Below are 17149 nucleotides of genomic sequence, written 5' to 3'. Positions count from 1 at the left end.
TGCCTTGTCGTTCTTCCCGACACCTCCGCGCAGGCACACGTAATGTTTTCTCTTGATTTGCCCTCCTTGTCTGGTTTTTTCTCACTTATCCTGGGGGTCGTTTATCGAGTCGCGCCCGTCGGGTAATCAAATCTAGCTAAGCTCTGCCCTGTCCATATAAAGTAAGATCTTGGGGAGCCTACGTATGTAGTGCGTAGTTTCTTCTTCTCGTCTACCGCACCACGCCCGACGGCCCGACTTGAATGTCCTTGCTGCAATTTACAATCGAGTCACACGTCCGACTCTGCGCCTTGATCCATCGACTTCCAACACCTGAACGCAGTTGTCAAATCAATTCACAGTCTGATAATTAGGCCCCAGCAAGGTGGCTGTACCTCTGCGTCACTGTGTTGCACTGTTCGAATAGGCGCCCTGTCAGCACCCGGTTTTTCTACCTGTGTATCCATACGGATATTTCGTACAGAGTACGTACTCGGCAGTTGTTCCCCTCGTTGCCGGAAATTGTCACCGTACCCCTGGTCTAGTACACCGACGCAAGGCTGCAGGACCACGCATCGACCTTTGTCATGTGAGGCGCGCCCATCCGGGTAGCTGCGTCGGCAACGGCAACATTGCGTTTTACCAAACATTGACTTTTGATTTCAAGATTGGGTAATATTACTTGTATTCGCTATCAAGGATTCGTCAGGGACCTGACTGATCTACAGAATTTGTCGTCTATTCCATTCGACCCATTCTTCCATTCTTGCAGACTCCGTCTAACTAGATACCGGCCGCCTTGAAAGACTGTTCAAAGTCGGCAATGATGTCATCAATGTGCTCAACACCAACCGAGATTCGAATGAGATCCTGAGTTAAAAAAGTTAGTGGCTGGATTGCTCGCGGGGCAAATGGGCGGCACTGACCTCGGTGACGCCAGAGCTTGTCTTTTCCTCATCGGAAAGCTGTTCGTGGGTAGTGCTCCACGGGCTACCAAAACGTTAGCAAAATGCTCTCTTCCAACCATACTATTTACAGAACAAAGCAAACATACTGAATAGCCAAAGTCTTTGCATCACCGACATTGGCGAGGTTGGAGATGAGCTTAAAGTTGTCGACAACCTTGGCACCCTCGGCGACGCCGCCCTTGACGCCAAAATTCAGCACGCCTCCGAAACCCCTCTTGAGATACTTCTTGGCCGTCTCGTGCGACGGGTGGCTGGCCAGGCCCGGGTACGAGACCCAATCGACCTTGTCGCTCTTCTCCAGGTACCGGGCCAGGGCGAGGGCGTTTTGGGCGTGGCGCTCGGCGCGCAGCGACAGCGTCTCGGTGCCGAGCAGCAGCTGCTGGGCGGCAAAGGCGTTGAGGTAGGCGCCGAGGTCGCGCACAATCTCGACGCGCGCGCGGACGATGAAGGAGAGGGCGCCAAACGTCTCCCAAAACTTGAGGCCGTGGTAGCCGTCGGACGGCTCGATGAACTGCGGGAAGCGCGCGGCGTTGGCGCCCCAGTCAAACTTGCCGCTGTCGACAATGACGCCGCCGACGGTGGTGCCGTGGCCGCCAATCCACTTGGTGGCCGAGTGCACGACAATGTCGGCCCCATGATCAATCGGACGCACAAAGTAGCCACCAGCACCAAACGTGTTGTCAACCTGCGCGTATCAAGATTAACGTCTTTGCCAGTTTTTTTTTTACGTCGTTCTCTCCTTTCTTTTTCTTCTTCTTCTTTTTCTTCTTCTTCCCTGTCCCCATCAAGACTTACCACAAGAGGAACTCCCTTGGCATGCGCAACCTTGGCAATGGCCTCTAGGTCAGGCACGTTGTAGCGTGGGTTACCGATACTCTCGACGTAGATGGCCTTGGTCTTGTCGTCAATCAGAGCATCAATCTCGTCGGGGTTCTCGCCGTTGACGAATTTGGTCGTGATTCCGAGGCGCGGCAGGAAAACTTTGAACTGGTTGTACGTGCCGCCGTAGAGGTTCGAAGTCGAGATGATGTTGTCGCCGGCGTGCGCAAGCGTGTTGATTGTGATGAATTGAGCGCTCTGGCCAGACGAGGCGGCGAGACCGGCAACACCGCCTTCGAGGGCAGCAATGCGCTTCTCAAACACATCGACAGTAGGCTACATGATGTCAAATCCCTTTGTTTTTCTTTTTTTTTCTTCGCTCACAGGCGGGGCCCGGGGGAGAGCAACGTACGTTCATGATTCGGGAGTAAATGTTGCCAGGCTCCTTGAGGCCAAACAGCCTCGCGCCATGAGCAGAGTCCTTGAATGTAAAGCTCTATCGCCGAGTCAATTGATGCAGCTCGCATTGCCGTGTTGCTATTCTTACAGTTGTAGCATAAATAGGCACGGCGCGCGCATTAGTCGCGGGATCAGGCTCCTGGCTGTAAATATCGTTGTAAGCTAGCGGACGACATCATTTGACCCAGGCGATGACTCTTCCAAGGTTCTAATAGTGCTTCTGCGAGGAGCAATGTCTACATACCCAGCATGGAGCTGAAGCGTCTCAAAGTTTTTGCTGATTTCCTCGGCCATGATGAATGCAAGTCGTCGAATGCTTGTTAGTTACTGGGAAAAAAAGGTACAAACGAGCTCGGCGTATGTATGCAAACGTATAATCTAGCGCAGGTACAATCTATCCAGAATGATTGCGGACAGGTATAATGGAAGAATGAGAGGGTGCACGTTATAAGGAGGAAAATGTGATGCGACCTCAGCCGTCATTAATACCCCTCATCTGCCGGCCATCAATTGCAAAATCTCCCGGCCCCTCCCCGATTTTCACCCGCCACCTTTTTGCTTTCGCACGTTGGACAGCAACGCGTGAAGGTGCATCGAAGGGCTTGCATGGAGAAGTACTTGAAGTGGGGTTCCGGTCAACCTTCTTGCACCAAAAGCACGCCATCGACATCAATCACAGTTGGCAGACTGCGTAACCGGACCAGTAGGTCGCGTCATTTTAGACAGTCTGTCAGAGTGGTCAATAGCTAGTAATTAGAGCACAAGTTTACGCGAAAGTATATCTTGTTTTCCGGAAGCTGATTGAAGCGCACATCGAAGCGAAGCCACTAGCCGAGGGGGCGGGGTTTGCGGTCGCGTAACTATGTGATGTGCGACAAGGAAACTCTTCTCGAAAATGAGCCGACTAAGCTAGTTAGAAGGCTAGTAGTAATACTTCTGTGTAAATATGCAGCAACTCCATCTCGCGGAGACGATTTTATAAGTTGGGCGCGGCACGCGCTCAGTTAGGCATCGCATAACTATGACAGCTTGCGTGGAGACGTTGAGCAACCAGTCTGGACCCCAGAGCTGGGCTGCATATATTGCCTCGATCTTACTACTGTACGCTGGCTGGCTGGGTCTGCCAAGTCATTACTGGTAATGAGTGGCTGTTGCCGACAAAGACTCAGCAACCCTCCATCTCGAATGCATGCAGTGAAACCTGCAGACGGGACAAGGCTAGCAGATCGAGGTTCGGCAGAAGAATGCGAGATGAATAAACAATCAATCCGTATGCTTACGCAATGACTCTTCTGTACTGCATTGCCGTGATTGGTGAATATGTACCGGACACGGGATGAATTTGATCGTCGACATGACTCGACACTAAACGCTCATTGAATGCGAATACATTTTCATGCAAACGTGTTTTCCCAATTCAATCCAAACCGCCACAAAATTTCAAGCCTCCCCTCCTTCCCCTCCTTTGCTTCCATCTGCGGCCATGGAATCTTTTAGAATCTCGCATTCGCTTCGGTCATCTGGCGGCGCGCCGCCGTAACCTTCTTCATGTGCGCCTCGCTCCGAAACCACTCCTGGGCCGCAAAAATCGTCGACGCGATCCAGGCGCTAAACTCGGCGGCCGCAATCACGGCCACGGCCCGGCTGAGCGTGCAGCTCAGCCCCGCCTCGCACGCCGTCGACGAGTCGCTCAGCGTCAGCGCAAAGGCAATGAAGCCGCCAAAGTAGAGGATCGCGTTGAGGCCCTCGACGCCCATCGACGTCAGCCGGTGGGCCATGATCATGCGCTTTTGTCGCACGGAAAATTCGAGGTAGCCAATGGAGAGGATGGACACGCAGGGCGCAAAGACGAGAAATTGAAGAGCGCCGGGGCTCGATCGGTCGGCGACGCGGGAGTACCAGTTGTAGACTTTTTTTTTCAACCACCGCCCGCCTTTGTTAGTATTCGTTTCGGGGGAACACCCGCCACGGGCAGAAGAGAGAGAAGATAGACTTACCATAGGCAGACAATGTCAGATTGGCCAAAGCCAATAGGCCTTGCAAAACACGGAGAATGATGATGCCCGTGCGATCCATTGTTGGCACGAGAAACTTGTAACCAAAAGATTGAGGCTAGAAGTAAAAATAAAAAAACTCGAGAATAATTTTTTGACTGACGGTCCTTTGATTTGTTTTGTTTTCTTCTTGCCGTTTGATTCGATTGTCCGTTTGTTCGTCTGTGGAGAGGGTCTTGTTGACAGTGTAAGTTGTCTGGCATGTGGATTTGAACCAGAAGCCTACATCCAATTATGCACCAAATCGACACGATGACTAGATTACATGGTAGTGATGGGGCTCAAGAAAAATGGTATAGATCAACCAGTTTATAGTCTGATCTTTTCGGTTTTGGGCGAGCGATACTGCAAGTCGGCCCTTTCCGTAGGCATGGGGGAGCCATTGTTGCGCGTTTGAGACTTGGGGGCCGGCTCAGGTATGCAAGTTGATGAGGGGCCAACGAGCGCAATCTGCAATTAAGGGACAGGGCAGAATTTGCAGTGTCAATCCAGAGCCAAATTTATTAAAAATCTTCAAGCTTAAAAAAAAAAACCTGAATACCGCGTAAGATCAAAATGTAGCCGTACTAACGGAGCAGAATCCCTGCTACTGTTAACAAGTAAGGTCAAGCGGGCAAAAAAATGCGTGATCTGGGAATCGAACCCAGGGCTCCCCGACGTTGCGGATGGCAACGGAGAATTTTACCACTAAACCAATCACGCTGATTGTCGTTGTTTAACCATGGAGAATTTCGAAGCTTATTTAATATTAAGTTTTCCTCAAGTAAAGTCAGGCCATTCTAGGGTAGTTGTACTTTCGGCGTGAACGTGCATGTTTGGACTTGAGTTCGATCGCTCAACATAACTAGTCACAACATCTATGGGTGTGAGAGTATAGAAGAAAATTCACCATGCCTGCTGCAGTACGTGATTCTTTGCATGTCATCGTTGGACGTCAGCTGTTACTTTGTATGGGCGCAGAGATACCAGTAACAGATTACTGTCGGTAAGCTGTCAGCATGTGAAGATGAATAAGTCGGTCGCGGGCTGCAACGGGCCGCTCCCAGCTGGCCGGCTTTGTTTGACAGGAAAAATCGAACAATGGTAATCGAACAATGGTACATAAACAGTGCACAACAACATATTCCGGGTTGATCATCGCCATCCACAGCGTCAATACCGCAACAGCTATCGAGCTCAAGGTCCCCGAATCTAATTTGCTCCATCACCCCCGGTGTCTCGGCTCAGGACGGCCAGCGCTGCTGTGGACACGCCTTGTTGCATCTAGCAAACCCCGCGCCATCCCGTCGATGGGACACGCGGGGAACGAGAAGGGCAGTTAAGCATCGAGTGTACCTGTGAAAGTCCGATTATTAGAGTTACAATACCGAGTACGGAGTACGGACTCTCGGCCTGCGCATTCGACCCGCTGCCGCTGCCCCAAAAGCCACCGAGCCAGCCGCACGTTGGAGCAGCGCCAAAGGGAGTGAGCGGCCTAAATACTTCGTAGAAACATGTGGGCGGGCCTCAAAGTCGATGGCAAATCGAATCGGCCGGTCCTCCCACCCCTCGTTTTTTTAAGAACCGAGACAACGCGCCGGAGTTACACATCGCGGACCTTTTGCTTCTCTGAATCGTCTACCACCCGCCGCCAAAGACTGCGCCAGATATCCATCATCAACTAGCGTGTCGCGAGTGCTTCTGTACCCAATCAAACCAATCTCTTCTTTCCCCTGACAGAAGACGTACCAAGCGGCCCCAGTTCGCGTTGCTGCTGCCGAGGCACCCCATAACATCCCCGTAACCTCGGCCAGTGCTAGTGTGGGTAGTGCCCCGGACTTCATGACCAATTTGGGCGCAAGACCTATGAACGTTTTGGCTTGCGTCTGCATCAAAAGATCCAATCGTCGGCCCCTTCTCTCTGACATTCCTGCGTCTTTTCTCTTGTCCAAAGACAAGAAGCGAGTTTGTCATCTTTCTGAGTTTCCCCCCCTCGCCTGACTCGATTGAAGACACTTGCGTCTTTCTTTTCTTTTGCACCCTTTTCGTCGCCCGTAGGTTTGCACCTTCGCCCGCCCGCACGCTTGGCCCGCCCGCATCGGCTCAACGAAACCCGCGCATGGCTAATCTAGTCTTGTCATAGATTCCTCAACACAACATCGCAGCCATGGCTCCTCAAACCGCCGAACAGATCATTGCCGACATCAGCGCGCCCCCGCCAGTCGGCACTCCTCATGCTCTTCCGATCCCCGGCTCCGAGCGCCCTAATCGCACCGCCGTCTATCGCCATTGGCGCTTCCGCGACCAACCACTCCTGACCAAGCTCGAGCCCGAAGTTGAGTCCGTCCACGACCTGCTCGAGCTCGCCATCAAGAAATATGGTAATAGGAAGGCGCTCGGTGTGCGCAAGTGGAATCCCGCCACGCAAGAGCACGAGAATAAGTTTGAATTCATGACATACGCAGAGATGGGCGAGCGCCGCAAGAACCTCGGTGCTGGTATTATCGACGTTGTTCAGCAGGCCGGCTACACCAACAGCAAATTTGGCGTTGGAATATGGTCTCCCAACACTCCAGAGTGGCATCTGACCGGTGAGTGCTGATGATCTCTCGGTTTGACGCTTCAGCTTTCTAATAACACTTACCTCAGATATGGCCTGTACCTCGCAAAGCTTGTTCAGTGTTTCTCTTTACGAGACACTCGGCCCCGACACTACCGAGTATATCATCAACCACGCCGAGCTCCCCGTCGTTGCTTGCTCGGCCAACCATATTCCCGTCCTCATCAAGCTCGCTTCCCGTGTGCCCACTTTGAAGATCATCGTCTCGCTGGACGCCTTGGACAAGGGCGAGCACAAGGACAAGAATCCCGGCAACATCCTGAAGAACATCGCCGCTGAAAGTGGCCTCAAGCTCTATGAAATTCAGGAGCTCGAGGAGATTGGCCTCAAGAGCGGCCGCGGCTTCCGACCCCCCACTTGGAACGACCTTACCACAATCAACTACACGTCTGGCACTACTGGTCCTCCCAAGGGCGTCGTCATGCACCAGGGCAATGCCGTCGCGGCTATCAACGGTGCCCGCTCCATGGGTAACGTGCAGGCCAACGACATTCACATATCGTACCTGCCTCTTGCCCATATCTACGGACGCATGATTGACCAGCTTGCTCTCGTCTCCGGCGCCGCTGTCGGCTTCTTCCGTGGTGACGTCCTCGGTCTTGTTGACGATCTGAAGCTCCTGAAGCCCACATCCTTCCCGTCTGTCCCTCGTCTCTTTAACCGTTTCAACTCGGCTATCAAGGCCGCTACCGTTGATGCCCCCGGTTTCAAGGGTGCTCTCTCTAGACATGTAATCGACGTAAAGAAGGGCTACATGCGCCAGCCTCCCGGAAGCACCACCAACACACACTTCTTCTACGACAGACTATGGACCAAGAAGGTTCGCGCCGCTGTTGGTCTTGACAATGCCCGCTCTATGATTAGCGGCAGTGCCCAGCTCGACCCCGATGTCCAGGAGTTCCTCGGTGCTGCTTTTGGAAACGAGTTCCGCCAGGGCTACGGCATGACTGAGACGTATGCCGGAGCTACTGTCCAGCTCAGCCGCGATTACTCTGCTGGCAACCTGGGACCTCCTCTTCCCTGCCTGGAGCTTTGCCTCGAGTCTGTCCCCGACTACAACTACAGCGTCGATGATAAGCCCAACCCGCGCGGTGAGGTTCTCATGCGCGGTCCTACCCTGTTCCAGGGCTACCACAAGAACGACGAGGAGAATCAGAAGGTTCTCGAGGCCGACGGTTGGTTCCACTCTGGCGACATTGGTGAGATTGATAGCCTTGGCCGTCTTCGCATCATTGACCGCAAGAAGAACGTTCTCAAGCTCGCCCAGGGCGAGTACATTTCTCCTGAGCGTATCGAGAACGTGTATCTGGGCAACACCAACATTGTTGCCACCGCTTACGTGCACGGTGACTCCAAGGAGTCTACCCTCGTTGCCATCTTCGGTGTCGACCCGGAGAACTTTCCTCCCTTTGCTAGCAAGGTTCTCGGCAGAACTGTTGCCGCCGGCGATGTCGCTGGCATTAATGCTGCTGCCAGGGAACCCAAAGTCAAGGAGGCTGTCCTCAAGGTGCTCGACAAGATTGGCCGCGGCCACAAATTCAACAACTGGGAGCGCGTTCGCAACGTTCACCTGCTCCTCGACCCCTTCACGCCCGACAATGGCCTGTTGACTCCTACGTAAGTTGACTGAATTCGCAAAAAATCACTCACTGTACTAACGTGTAACACTTAGACTCAAGCTCAAGCGCCCGCAGGCCGCCAAGGCTTTCCGCGAAGATATTGACCGCTTGTATGCAGAGATCAAGGCCACCGAGGAGCCTAGCAAGTTCAAGCTGTAAATACGATTATGATGCACGGACGAAGAGAAAATCTGAAGGATAGAGAAGGCCACTTGTACAATCTTGGCTGGCGGCTGCGCCCTTCATTGTATGCTTAGCGAATTACTAGAATTATGGGGGAGATTTGATGTCCTGTGATTAAATAGAAGAGCTCTCAACTTGAGACTACTATCCATCTTCATGTTTGTCATCGATCTGGTGAAATTTGGTACTATCCTCGCAAACAAGCCTCCGGGCGGCGTGTACAGCACCTGCGTCTTATATTTCACCCACTCGCCCTCGAGGCCTTACAGGTTGCGGGGGTATAGTGCTCGTTCTATATGGTTTGTATAGTTCCGAAGTGGAAAAGTTTCCACACCTGCCACGATAAGCATCTCTGACGTGCATATTGGCAGTGACACGGTTTTGAGAAAGGGCTAGATTTTATCTCTGACATGCGTTTCTTATGATGTGCCTTGCCTGGAATGACAGTGCCTTTAGCAGCGCGCGATCCGCTGCTTTTAGCATTGACGCATATAAGAGTATGCATCCCGGATATGGCGGCTCGTATGCGAGCGAGCGCCGCGGCTCAAGATTAGCAGTGACGGTCTGCTGGTTAACACCGTTAAGCGTAGAAATGACCCAAATAGAGGCTGTCAGACACGATGTCATGCGGCAAGTTTTTTAACTCTGGTACGCGCGAAGTGGTGCTGAAGAACTTTATCACCGATGCCTTTCTTCAAGATATTGGTGCGCGGTGCTGTAACTTGAGAGAGCTGCACATTAATAGCCGCCGCTACGGAAGGCTTGAAGTATGCGACGCTCAGCCACGTCCTCTTCCATCGACTAGGCTCGGTCGAGGACATTGCCATCCTGTCCCTCTGCTCCTCGGCCCTCTCTTTAATGCGATCGAATGGCTGTTTTCGCGATGGCTGTGTTGGGTACGGCATCATTGAACGGGTGGAGCAGCGACGAAGAGGCTAGCGAGGACTACGATAGAAACGAATACACTACATAGCCATGGTAATGAAAGTAGTGGCGAAGATGGCTGAGATGAAAGGCATTATGGGATATGAAATCCACTCGATCCGCGGGGTTTTGCGCCGGAACCCCGCGTTGAATCTTGGGTAAGACTCTTGTGGGCCCTGTTTATAGCATGTGACCACTGTAAATGTTAAAAAAAATGGACGCGCCACTTTTGTAGCGAAATACCTAATCCCACTCCCTTATATCACAACAGTGAATAGCACTAAACCTACCAGTATTTCACCGCAACCACTGCGTAACCTACTAGATTGCTTGATGCGGCTAGTTTCCTACAGAAATATAGACATAACGAGTGCGAAATTAACTCGACACCATTGATGAGCAGTGACAATAAACGGGGTGAAGTCTGTTTGGTCTTCATTCCTCGGCAATAAGCCTGTGTCTCATCATCTCATGTGTCTTATGTCTTATGTGCCTTATGTGGTATCCGTCCGTAAGAAGGCGTGACGCAGGGAGGCATTATGCTTAATCATGCCGGCACTGAGCTGTAGGCCGACGCTATGCTATGACTGGAAAATTTGTGAAACTACTTACGACATCCGTTGATCCCGTCGCTACACAAAGCAAGAACAAGGCATTTTAGGCTGCTAATCTACCTGCTGGCACACTGCTTGGGTCCCTTGCTGCCGTCCATTGCTTCGTCATGGCTATGCCGCTAGCACGATGCAGGTTTATGCTCCTGCTACTTTACTCCATACCGAGCGCAAATCCCGTCCATCGCAGTAAATCAGCAATGGTGGGAGGCCGAGAGTGATTATGTGATAATCATCTTTCAGAGTTGCAGCAGCAGTAACCCCAAAGCTTCCCTGAGGCTTCCTACTGGCGTCTTGTTACAGAAGCTTTGCTTGGCGCCCCCCGCCACTACTACCCCAGCGTCTTGGTCTTGGCTTTAGAGCACGACGCCACAACGCCTGTCGATAGCGACGCGGACGAAATAGGTAGGTAGGTAGGTAGGCATGGACAAAGCGACGGGTGGATGGATAAGCTTGTGTCAGGCGTTACAAGGCAGGAATGCATTTCTTTGTGCCGCCGACCAATTAAAAGGTTAAACTAATCTCCGCGTTCTCCTCTTTCTTCTTCTCCCGCTTGCCTATTCTCTCCTTATCTCAACTATTGAACCTTCGCGGCTAGTTCTTCGCAGAAGCACCACGATGATGTTATTACAGAACCTCGTCGTTGCCATCGCCGCGGTTGCACAGACAACCGCCGCCACGGCCTGTCCCGGGCCAGCACCAGCCTCGAACCCTCAGACTGCCGACGGCGTTGCCTTTAAAGTCTTGCAGAATGGTCTCGCTAAGCCGCGCGGCGTCGTCATGGACTCGGAGGGCAACCTGCTCGTGGTCGAGGCAAAGGGCAAGGGGGTGACCCGCGTAGTTCTCGATGACGCTGAAGGCCTCGATGTCTGCGTTTCGTCCAGCGCGCAGCTGATTGACGACAGTACTGTGAGTTGTGAATGATGACATTTGCTATATACAGTATAAAGCGTAGATTAGTTGAAGGAGGCCCACTGACCCCATGGGCAGCTCAACCACGGCATCGCGCTGTCCAGCGACGGCAAGACGCTGTTTGTCTCGTCGGACTCGAACGCTTATGCGTACCCCTATGACGCCTCCAAGGGCACTGTCGGAAACGCAAAGCACCTCATCAAGGGCATGAAGCAGACCGGCCACGTCTCCCGCACGCTGCTGGTGCCCCGCCATAACTCGGATCTGCTGCTCGTGTCGCGCGGATCCGACTCGAACATTGACAAGGAAACGGCCGAAATCTCTTCCGGGCGCAGCCAGCTACGCATATTCAAGATTCCAGACCTCGTCAAGGACGGCGCGGAGGCGGTCGAGTACACTGCCGGCGAGGTGCTGGGTTGGGGTTTGCGTAACAGCGTTGGGGTTGCGGACGACCCGACAAACGGCCACATTGTGAGTCTGCACTCTTTGCGTGCACAACCGCGAGGAAGCAAACAGAGAAAGCAAACAGAGGAAAGCGATAAGAAATGCTGACTACTAGGCAAGTGGACTGTTGAGAACTCGATCGATAACATGGAGCGCGAGGGCACCGACATTCACAACTCTAACCCTGGCGAGGAGCTCAACTTTCACGGTCTGCCCAACGACACCTCGAGCGCGCAATATGGTCGCAACTTTGGCTACCCCGGCTGCGTTGCCATCTACGACCCCAGCAACGTCAAGAGCTTTTCCATCGACGGCGGCCCGAAAGTTGGCCTACAGATGACGGGCGATCACATCACCGGCTACACGGACGACTGGTGCCGCGAGAACGCGACTGCGCCGCATCTCACCTTTGGATCTCACCTGGCGCCTCTCGATATCAAATTTCTCAACGACGGTAGCGCGGCGCTACTTGCTATTCACGGAAGCTGGTAGGATTTCTAGACCCTCTCCAATGACACATCCAAATCACTGACATGAAGGGCCAGGAACCGCCAACCCCCCAACGGATACAGACTCAGCCGCGTCAGCTTTGCCGACGGACAGCCCGTGGCCAAGGCAGACAGCGACGACGCCGAGGAGAAGCTCCTGTGGAACGCCGACAACGCCGAGTGCCCCAGCAAGTGCTTCCGCCCGGCCGGTCTCTGGCTCGACGGCAAGGGGCGCACCTTTATGACGAGCGACAGCTCCGGCGAGCTCTTTGTCGTCACCGGCGTCAGTAACAATGGGCCCAAGGCCAAAGTGAATGGCGGAGACCAGACCTCTGGAGCTGAGCGCAGCATGCGTAAACAGTTTGGGTCCTGGCTGTGGTAAAGACTGGCCATTAGAGCCTTGACATGATGTGAACGACTGATTAACGCGTGTGCTGATTTTGCTCTTGGTCTGCTCTGTTGCTGGTTGCCTTGGTGGCTAGTTACGCGGCTTAACTGCGTAAATATGTATATAAAGACCCTAACCCTCTTTTCGGCCAGAATGATTACACAGTTATCGCTTATTACCTATTTACAAGATCTATAATTTTTTCTCTAGCGGGGTTTTTAGCGATTCGCTAAGTAATTAGTTTTAAACTTCACGCGACCCTTAAAAGCCATCAAATAGAAGAACAGGCTTAATACAAGCCAGACCAAGCTAATCATGCGAAAAATGCTTCTAAGACTGCCTTAGATATTATATATTTTATTTTAGAACCCCTTTAAACCCGCCACGAATTCTAAACTGTGGTTGCTTGCCCTCTGAGCTTTTGCGCTGCTATTCACCTATCAGCGGCACCAGCAAACTGCATGCTGCGTGAACACGCGCTGCGCGTTTGTACAACTCATTGCGCATTTATCAAAGTGCAATTGCAGCGCTTTGAATACGCCCTAATAAACGTTTTATAGGATTGCTCCCTGAAGATAGATGATTTACAACATGCCTTGATATTATATATATCGCCTACACTTTCGACTATATTCGCTATAGGGCACGTGCTTATTTACCATAACTTCTATTTAGGCCTATTCAATTAAATACTATTTAAATGATTACTAGCTATTCTTTTACTCTTTAGGCTATGATTACATATTTTAAGAATTATTCTTTCGTCTTTATAATATTCCTAAGCCTGATCTTTATAAACATACCAGGCTTATAAGTGGGTCCTTACAGCCAGCTCTAGCGTACCCTAAACTCCTTGAGAATGACTAATCTTATAGGCGCTAATATAACTTCGTTCTGTGGTAGCAACGCCCCGCACCTCCTTAGATCTCTTAGGAAAACGAGCAGACAACCATTAACAACGCCGGCGAGGATTAGGACGCGTTTAAAGCACCAAAGCCACGCGATTCCGGCTCAGAGCCTGCGTATGCTTCACCTAAGATTGTTTCCCGGCGTCATCAGTTGGCTGTTCGCTTCCCGTCGGTGCATGTCGCGCCAGGCGTGACGCGCATCTGATTGCCTGCGATATAGCGCCATCGCAGCAATGAACGCACGTCGTAGAGGCAAGCTCTGGTATACCGGGCCGAAATTCAACGATCCTAATGTTACCAAAGGCGTTATCAATTTGGTCTCAAAGGATCTTGCACGTCATCCTCCCAGCAGCAGCAGCAGCAGCCAGCCCGCCGGCGGCGGCTCCTCCAAGCACCGGCAGGTGGAGATGGAATCAGAGGAGGATGGACCGGCGGCCAAGAGACAGCGGCTAACGAACTCGAACCCTCGCAAAGACAAGTATATGACGGAGTTGCGCACGCGGCTGCTTCCGCATGTCATAGTTGCGGTGAATACATTACCACCCACCGGGCTCACACTGCCCGAGATTGCCATCGATGTATGTATATATATATATCCTGTCAAAAGGCGGACAGCCAGATTTGGCGAAATCACGATAACATGTGCTAATGCTCTTGACTAGTCTGCCACGATATTAGCTAAGCGCTTTCTAAGCAGGATTGGTAACGATCCCAATCAGCTCATACCTGATGATGCCGCGACGACAGAGCAAGAAGCCTTAGAGACGGTCCAACAACTGTCTTTATTACCTGTGAGACCGGTTTATGTATGCCCAACCAGGAAGCAACAGACCACTAACTGTTAATACAGAAATACCGCGTTGCTGAGCCGAATAATGATGTGCCCGTGGTCATCAAGCAAGAACAGAAGGCATTGCCTTCAAATGGTCAAGTCCCGCCAGTCTCTGCAAGCCATGCAGTCTCTGAAGCGTCTGAAGTGTTCCAGACCCCTGCAGTTTCTGTAGCCTCTGTAGTTCCTGCACGGCCTACTACCTCTGGTCTCACGCCAGCACAGACGCGAAGACGGTGCAGCCGCCCTTTGCGCAAGCCTTACAAGCCACGCATCAGGAGGGAGACATCACCGCGGCCTGATCCTCTGTGGACGCGATTGGCCCTGAGGCCATATCATTCCACACAAGAACGCGATGCGCTTCAACAAGGAATCCGGTTTGCGTATGCAAAGGCTGAACATCTTCGCAACAAGCCGGCGGTCTATCATGTTGATTTTTCAGCTATTGAAATTGCTATCATGGTCGACGAGATAAATCGCCGTGTTAAAGTCGCCGCTCCCCGCACCAGCGTTGGGCTGCGGCAGCAGTGTCTGGCTTACCCCGTGCCAGACCTTGTGGAGGGGAAGCTGCCCGGTCGCACGGAGCAGGACATTCAAAGATTCTGCTCCGATTTACTGGCTAACGAGGCTATGGACCCTAAGAGCGCCAGGATTTTCTCCCTCCACCGAGAGGCTACGCGGGAGATCAAGGACCATGAGCGGGAGAGCCAGCTCTCATCGTTGCTCTTTGCCCGAGAGCTTGCGGGCAATGCTGGCATGGGCCGGACACGGCGCTACATAAACTTCCAATGCAACTTCAAACAGATACGGGAGGATGCTTTTGAGAACGCCATTGGCCAGTTCGCCGAATTCACCAACTGTGCCGGGGACATTATGACAATGACTTGGATCCCGCACCAGAATATTCTCTGCGGCACGACGACGCATTCTGACGCTCACAATCAACAATATAATAAGGCGGGCAATCTGCTCCTCTGCTCGACATCGAAGGCTGATTTGCGAGCGTTTCCTGATCACCGGATCCCTCGACCACTCGTCACCAAGGGCGAGAATTCTTCCGATGCGATGCGTGAGAGCCAAGACCCATGGATATACTCGTCGGTGGTATCGTCAGACTACGATAAAGTACATGGCTTTGCGTACACTTCGAGTTTCGACAAGACCATCAAGGTATGGAAAGTGGACGAGGATGGCGGTTCCATGCAAGCCGTCGCGACGTTTGAGCATAACGGCAACGTCAACTTTGTCGCGGTAGCCAAGGACGGCTCCGGCCGCGTTGCTGCAGCTGCGGATACGAAAAGTGAAGCTATCCGCATCTACACCATGGACCCGAACAATATTGCCGAGAGCTCATACTACTCGATATCCTGCTCACGAAACGATGCTGATGGGTCCGACAAGTGGGCATATTGCCCGGCGACAGTTGAATGGGGAATTGCACCCGGTACGCAGCATCTCCTCCTCGTCGGCTATTCTCCACGCAGCTTCAGCGGCGACGAGCAGGATATTCCCAATGACAAGCTGCAGACTGGCGAAATCATGCTGTGGGATGCACGGGATCGCCGCAAGATTCCTGTATTGACGGCAACAACAGCCAACGTTTTCGAAGTGGCGTGGCACCCGACCCTCTGCGGCTTCGTCGTTGGCACCTCGCCGGTCGGCCTTCACATCGATCAAGGCGTGCGCACGCAGGTGCATGTCTTTAGGCAGGACAATCAACAACATCTAGACGGCGCGTACAGCGAGTACCAGAAGCTCGACTGCTTCGCATCGGACATTAACGAGCTCAGCATCGTACCCAACTCGATACAGAGCGCCTACATTACCGCTGCGTGCACGGATGGGAAGGTGTACGTGTGGGACATGGCGCTTGGCGACAAGCCGATTCACGTGCTCAAGCACGGCAGCCCGTTGGAAGAGGTGGTGCAGCCCGAGGAACGAGAGCGCGAAGACACGGGCGTCAAGTTTACAGCCTGGGGTAGCGATCTTAGCAGGCTATATACCGGCTCCAGCGACGGCGTGGTCAAGGTGTGGAATATTCGCAACCGACGTAAGCCGTTTGTCCGCGACCTGCTGCGCGCTCCTGGCCCAATTTCCTGCGGCAGCTTCTCGCCGGATCATAGCAAACTCGCCATTGGCGATGCCACCGGTCGTCTGTTTCTCTTTTCCACCACAAAAGAAAAACAGTTCGAGGAGCGTTTCAGCCGGGTTCACCAGATAACCAAGCAGCTGGTACACCGGAGCCGGCCTTTTACGCCGCACCCCGATCCGCCTCGCCCACCGCCCGTACACGATCCAGATGCCATGCTCCTCGACGGTCCCAACAACAACAACAACGACGACGACGTTGACACGGCAGACTCGGCGACGTATGCGCGCCGCAGATACCTCGATACGCAGCAGCTGACACTCCACCGCAACCCCGTCATCGGCGCCGTGCAAGGCCCACAGTACGCAGCCTCGGGGCACTTTCTCCACGACGCCCACCTCGACGACGACCCTGCCGCGCCGCTCCTCACCAAGTACGAGCGCCTGCAGCTGGAAAGCCGGCACAGCGTGCTCGGCGGTGCGGGCTGTCTCCGGCGGCGCTCCCTGCGGCGGCTCGTGCCGGCGCCGGCGGTCGTGGACGATGCGACGGAGCAGCAACACCGGGGCAATGTAGCGCGGGACTTTGACGTCGCGGCGCTGGACAAGGCTGATTGGGACGAGCTGGTGCGTGCGGGGGCGTTGCTGGATCTCGGCGATACTGGTGAGGAGGATTGGGGTTTTGCATACGAGGATTCGCCGGCGGTATATGATGATGCGGATGCATGCGACATGGAATCGGAGTCTTGATTTTCTGCGATGAGGGCATTTACGGTTTCGGGAGTTTTTTTTCTTGTTCTTCTGTTTCTCTTTTTTTTTTGTCCCCGCATATCTTTAAAAAAAGGTAGAGATGCATTTTACTTTTTTTGGACGTTGGTCT

The 17149-nt window shown here is 53.0% G+C and overlaps 5 protein-coding genes across 5 annotated transcripts; 3 read left to right on the top strand and 2 right to left on the bottom strand.

The window, feature by feature from the left end:
- Window positions 1-762: 762 nt before the first annotated feature.
- Window positions 763-2519, bottom strand: BBA_07522 (Homocysteine synthase; the record flags this gene model as incomplete). The annotated part of the gene is made up of 7 exons (XM_008602619.1): window positions 763-849; window positions 906-969; window positions 1034-1632; window positions 1743-2102; window positions 2179-2262; window positions 2314-2368; window positions 2470-2519. The coding sequence occupies 7 exons, from the start codon at window positions 2517-2519 to the stop codon at window positions 763-765; spliced, it is 1299 nt and encodes a 432-aa protein (XP_008600841.1).
- Window positions 2520-3718: 1199 nt separating this feature from the next.
- Window positions 3719-4301, bottom strand: BBA_07521 (uncharacterized protein; the record flags this gene model as incomplete). Its single annotated transcript, XM_008602618.1, has 2 exons — window positions 3719-4134; window positions 4223-4301. 2 exons carry the CDS (start codon window positions 4299-4301, stop codon window positions 3719-3721), a joined length of 495 nt encoding a protein of 164 aa, XP_008600840.1.
- A 2124-nt stretch (window positions 4302-6425) lies between these two features.
- Window positions 6426-8656, top strand: BBA_07520 (long-chain-fatty-acid-CoA ligase; the record flags this gene model as incomplete). The annotated part of the gene is made up of 3 exons (XM_008602617.1): window positions 6426-6849; window positions 6908-8495; window positions 8551-8656. The coding sequence occupies 3 exons, from the start codon at window positions 6426-6428 to the stop codon at window positions 8654-8656; spliced, it is 2118 nt and encodes a 705-aa protein (XP_008600839.1).
- A 2177-nt stretch (window positions 8657-10833) lies between these two features.
- On the top strand, window positions 10834-12441 carry BBA_07519 (glucose sorbosone dehydrogenase; the record flags this gene model as incomplete). The annotated part of the gene is made up of 4 exons (XM_008602616.1): window positions 10834-11124; window positions 11206-11598; window positions 11692-12059; window positions 12117-12441. 4 exons carry the CDS (start codon window positions 10834-10836, stop codon window positions 12439-12441), a joined length of 1377 nt encoding a protein of 458 aa, XP_008600838.1.
- Window positions 12442-13588: 1147 nt separating this feature from the next.
- On the top strand, window positions 13589-17019 carry BBA_07518 (WD repeat domain-containing protein; the record flags this gene model as incomplete). Its single annotated transcript, XM_008602615.1, has 3 exons — window positions 13589-13933; window positions 14018-14146; window positions 14206-17019. 3 exons carry the CDS (start codon window positions 13589-13591, stop codon window positions 17017-17019), a joined length of 3288 nt encoding a protein of 1095 aa, XP_008600837.1.
- Between the last annotated feature and the right edge of the window lie 130 nt (window positions 17020-17149).

This window comes from Beauveria bassiana (assembly GCF_000280675.1).
Source record: "Beauveria bassiana ARSEF 2860 unplaced genomic scaffold BBA_S00025, whole genome shotgun sequence".
Classification (NCBI taxonomy): domain Eukaryota; kingdom Fungi; phylum Ascomycota; class Sordariomycetes; order Hypocreales; family Cordycipitaceae; genus Beauveria; species Beauveria bassiana.
The sequence above is the reverse complement of the archived record's forward strand: the minus strand, read 5'-3'. Positions and strand labels throughout refer to the sequence as shown.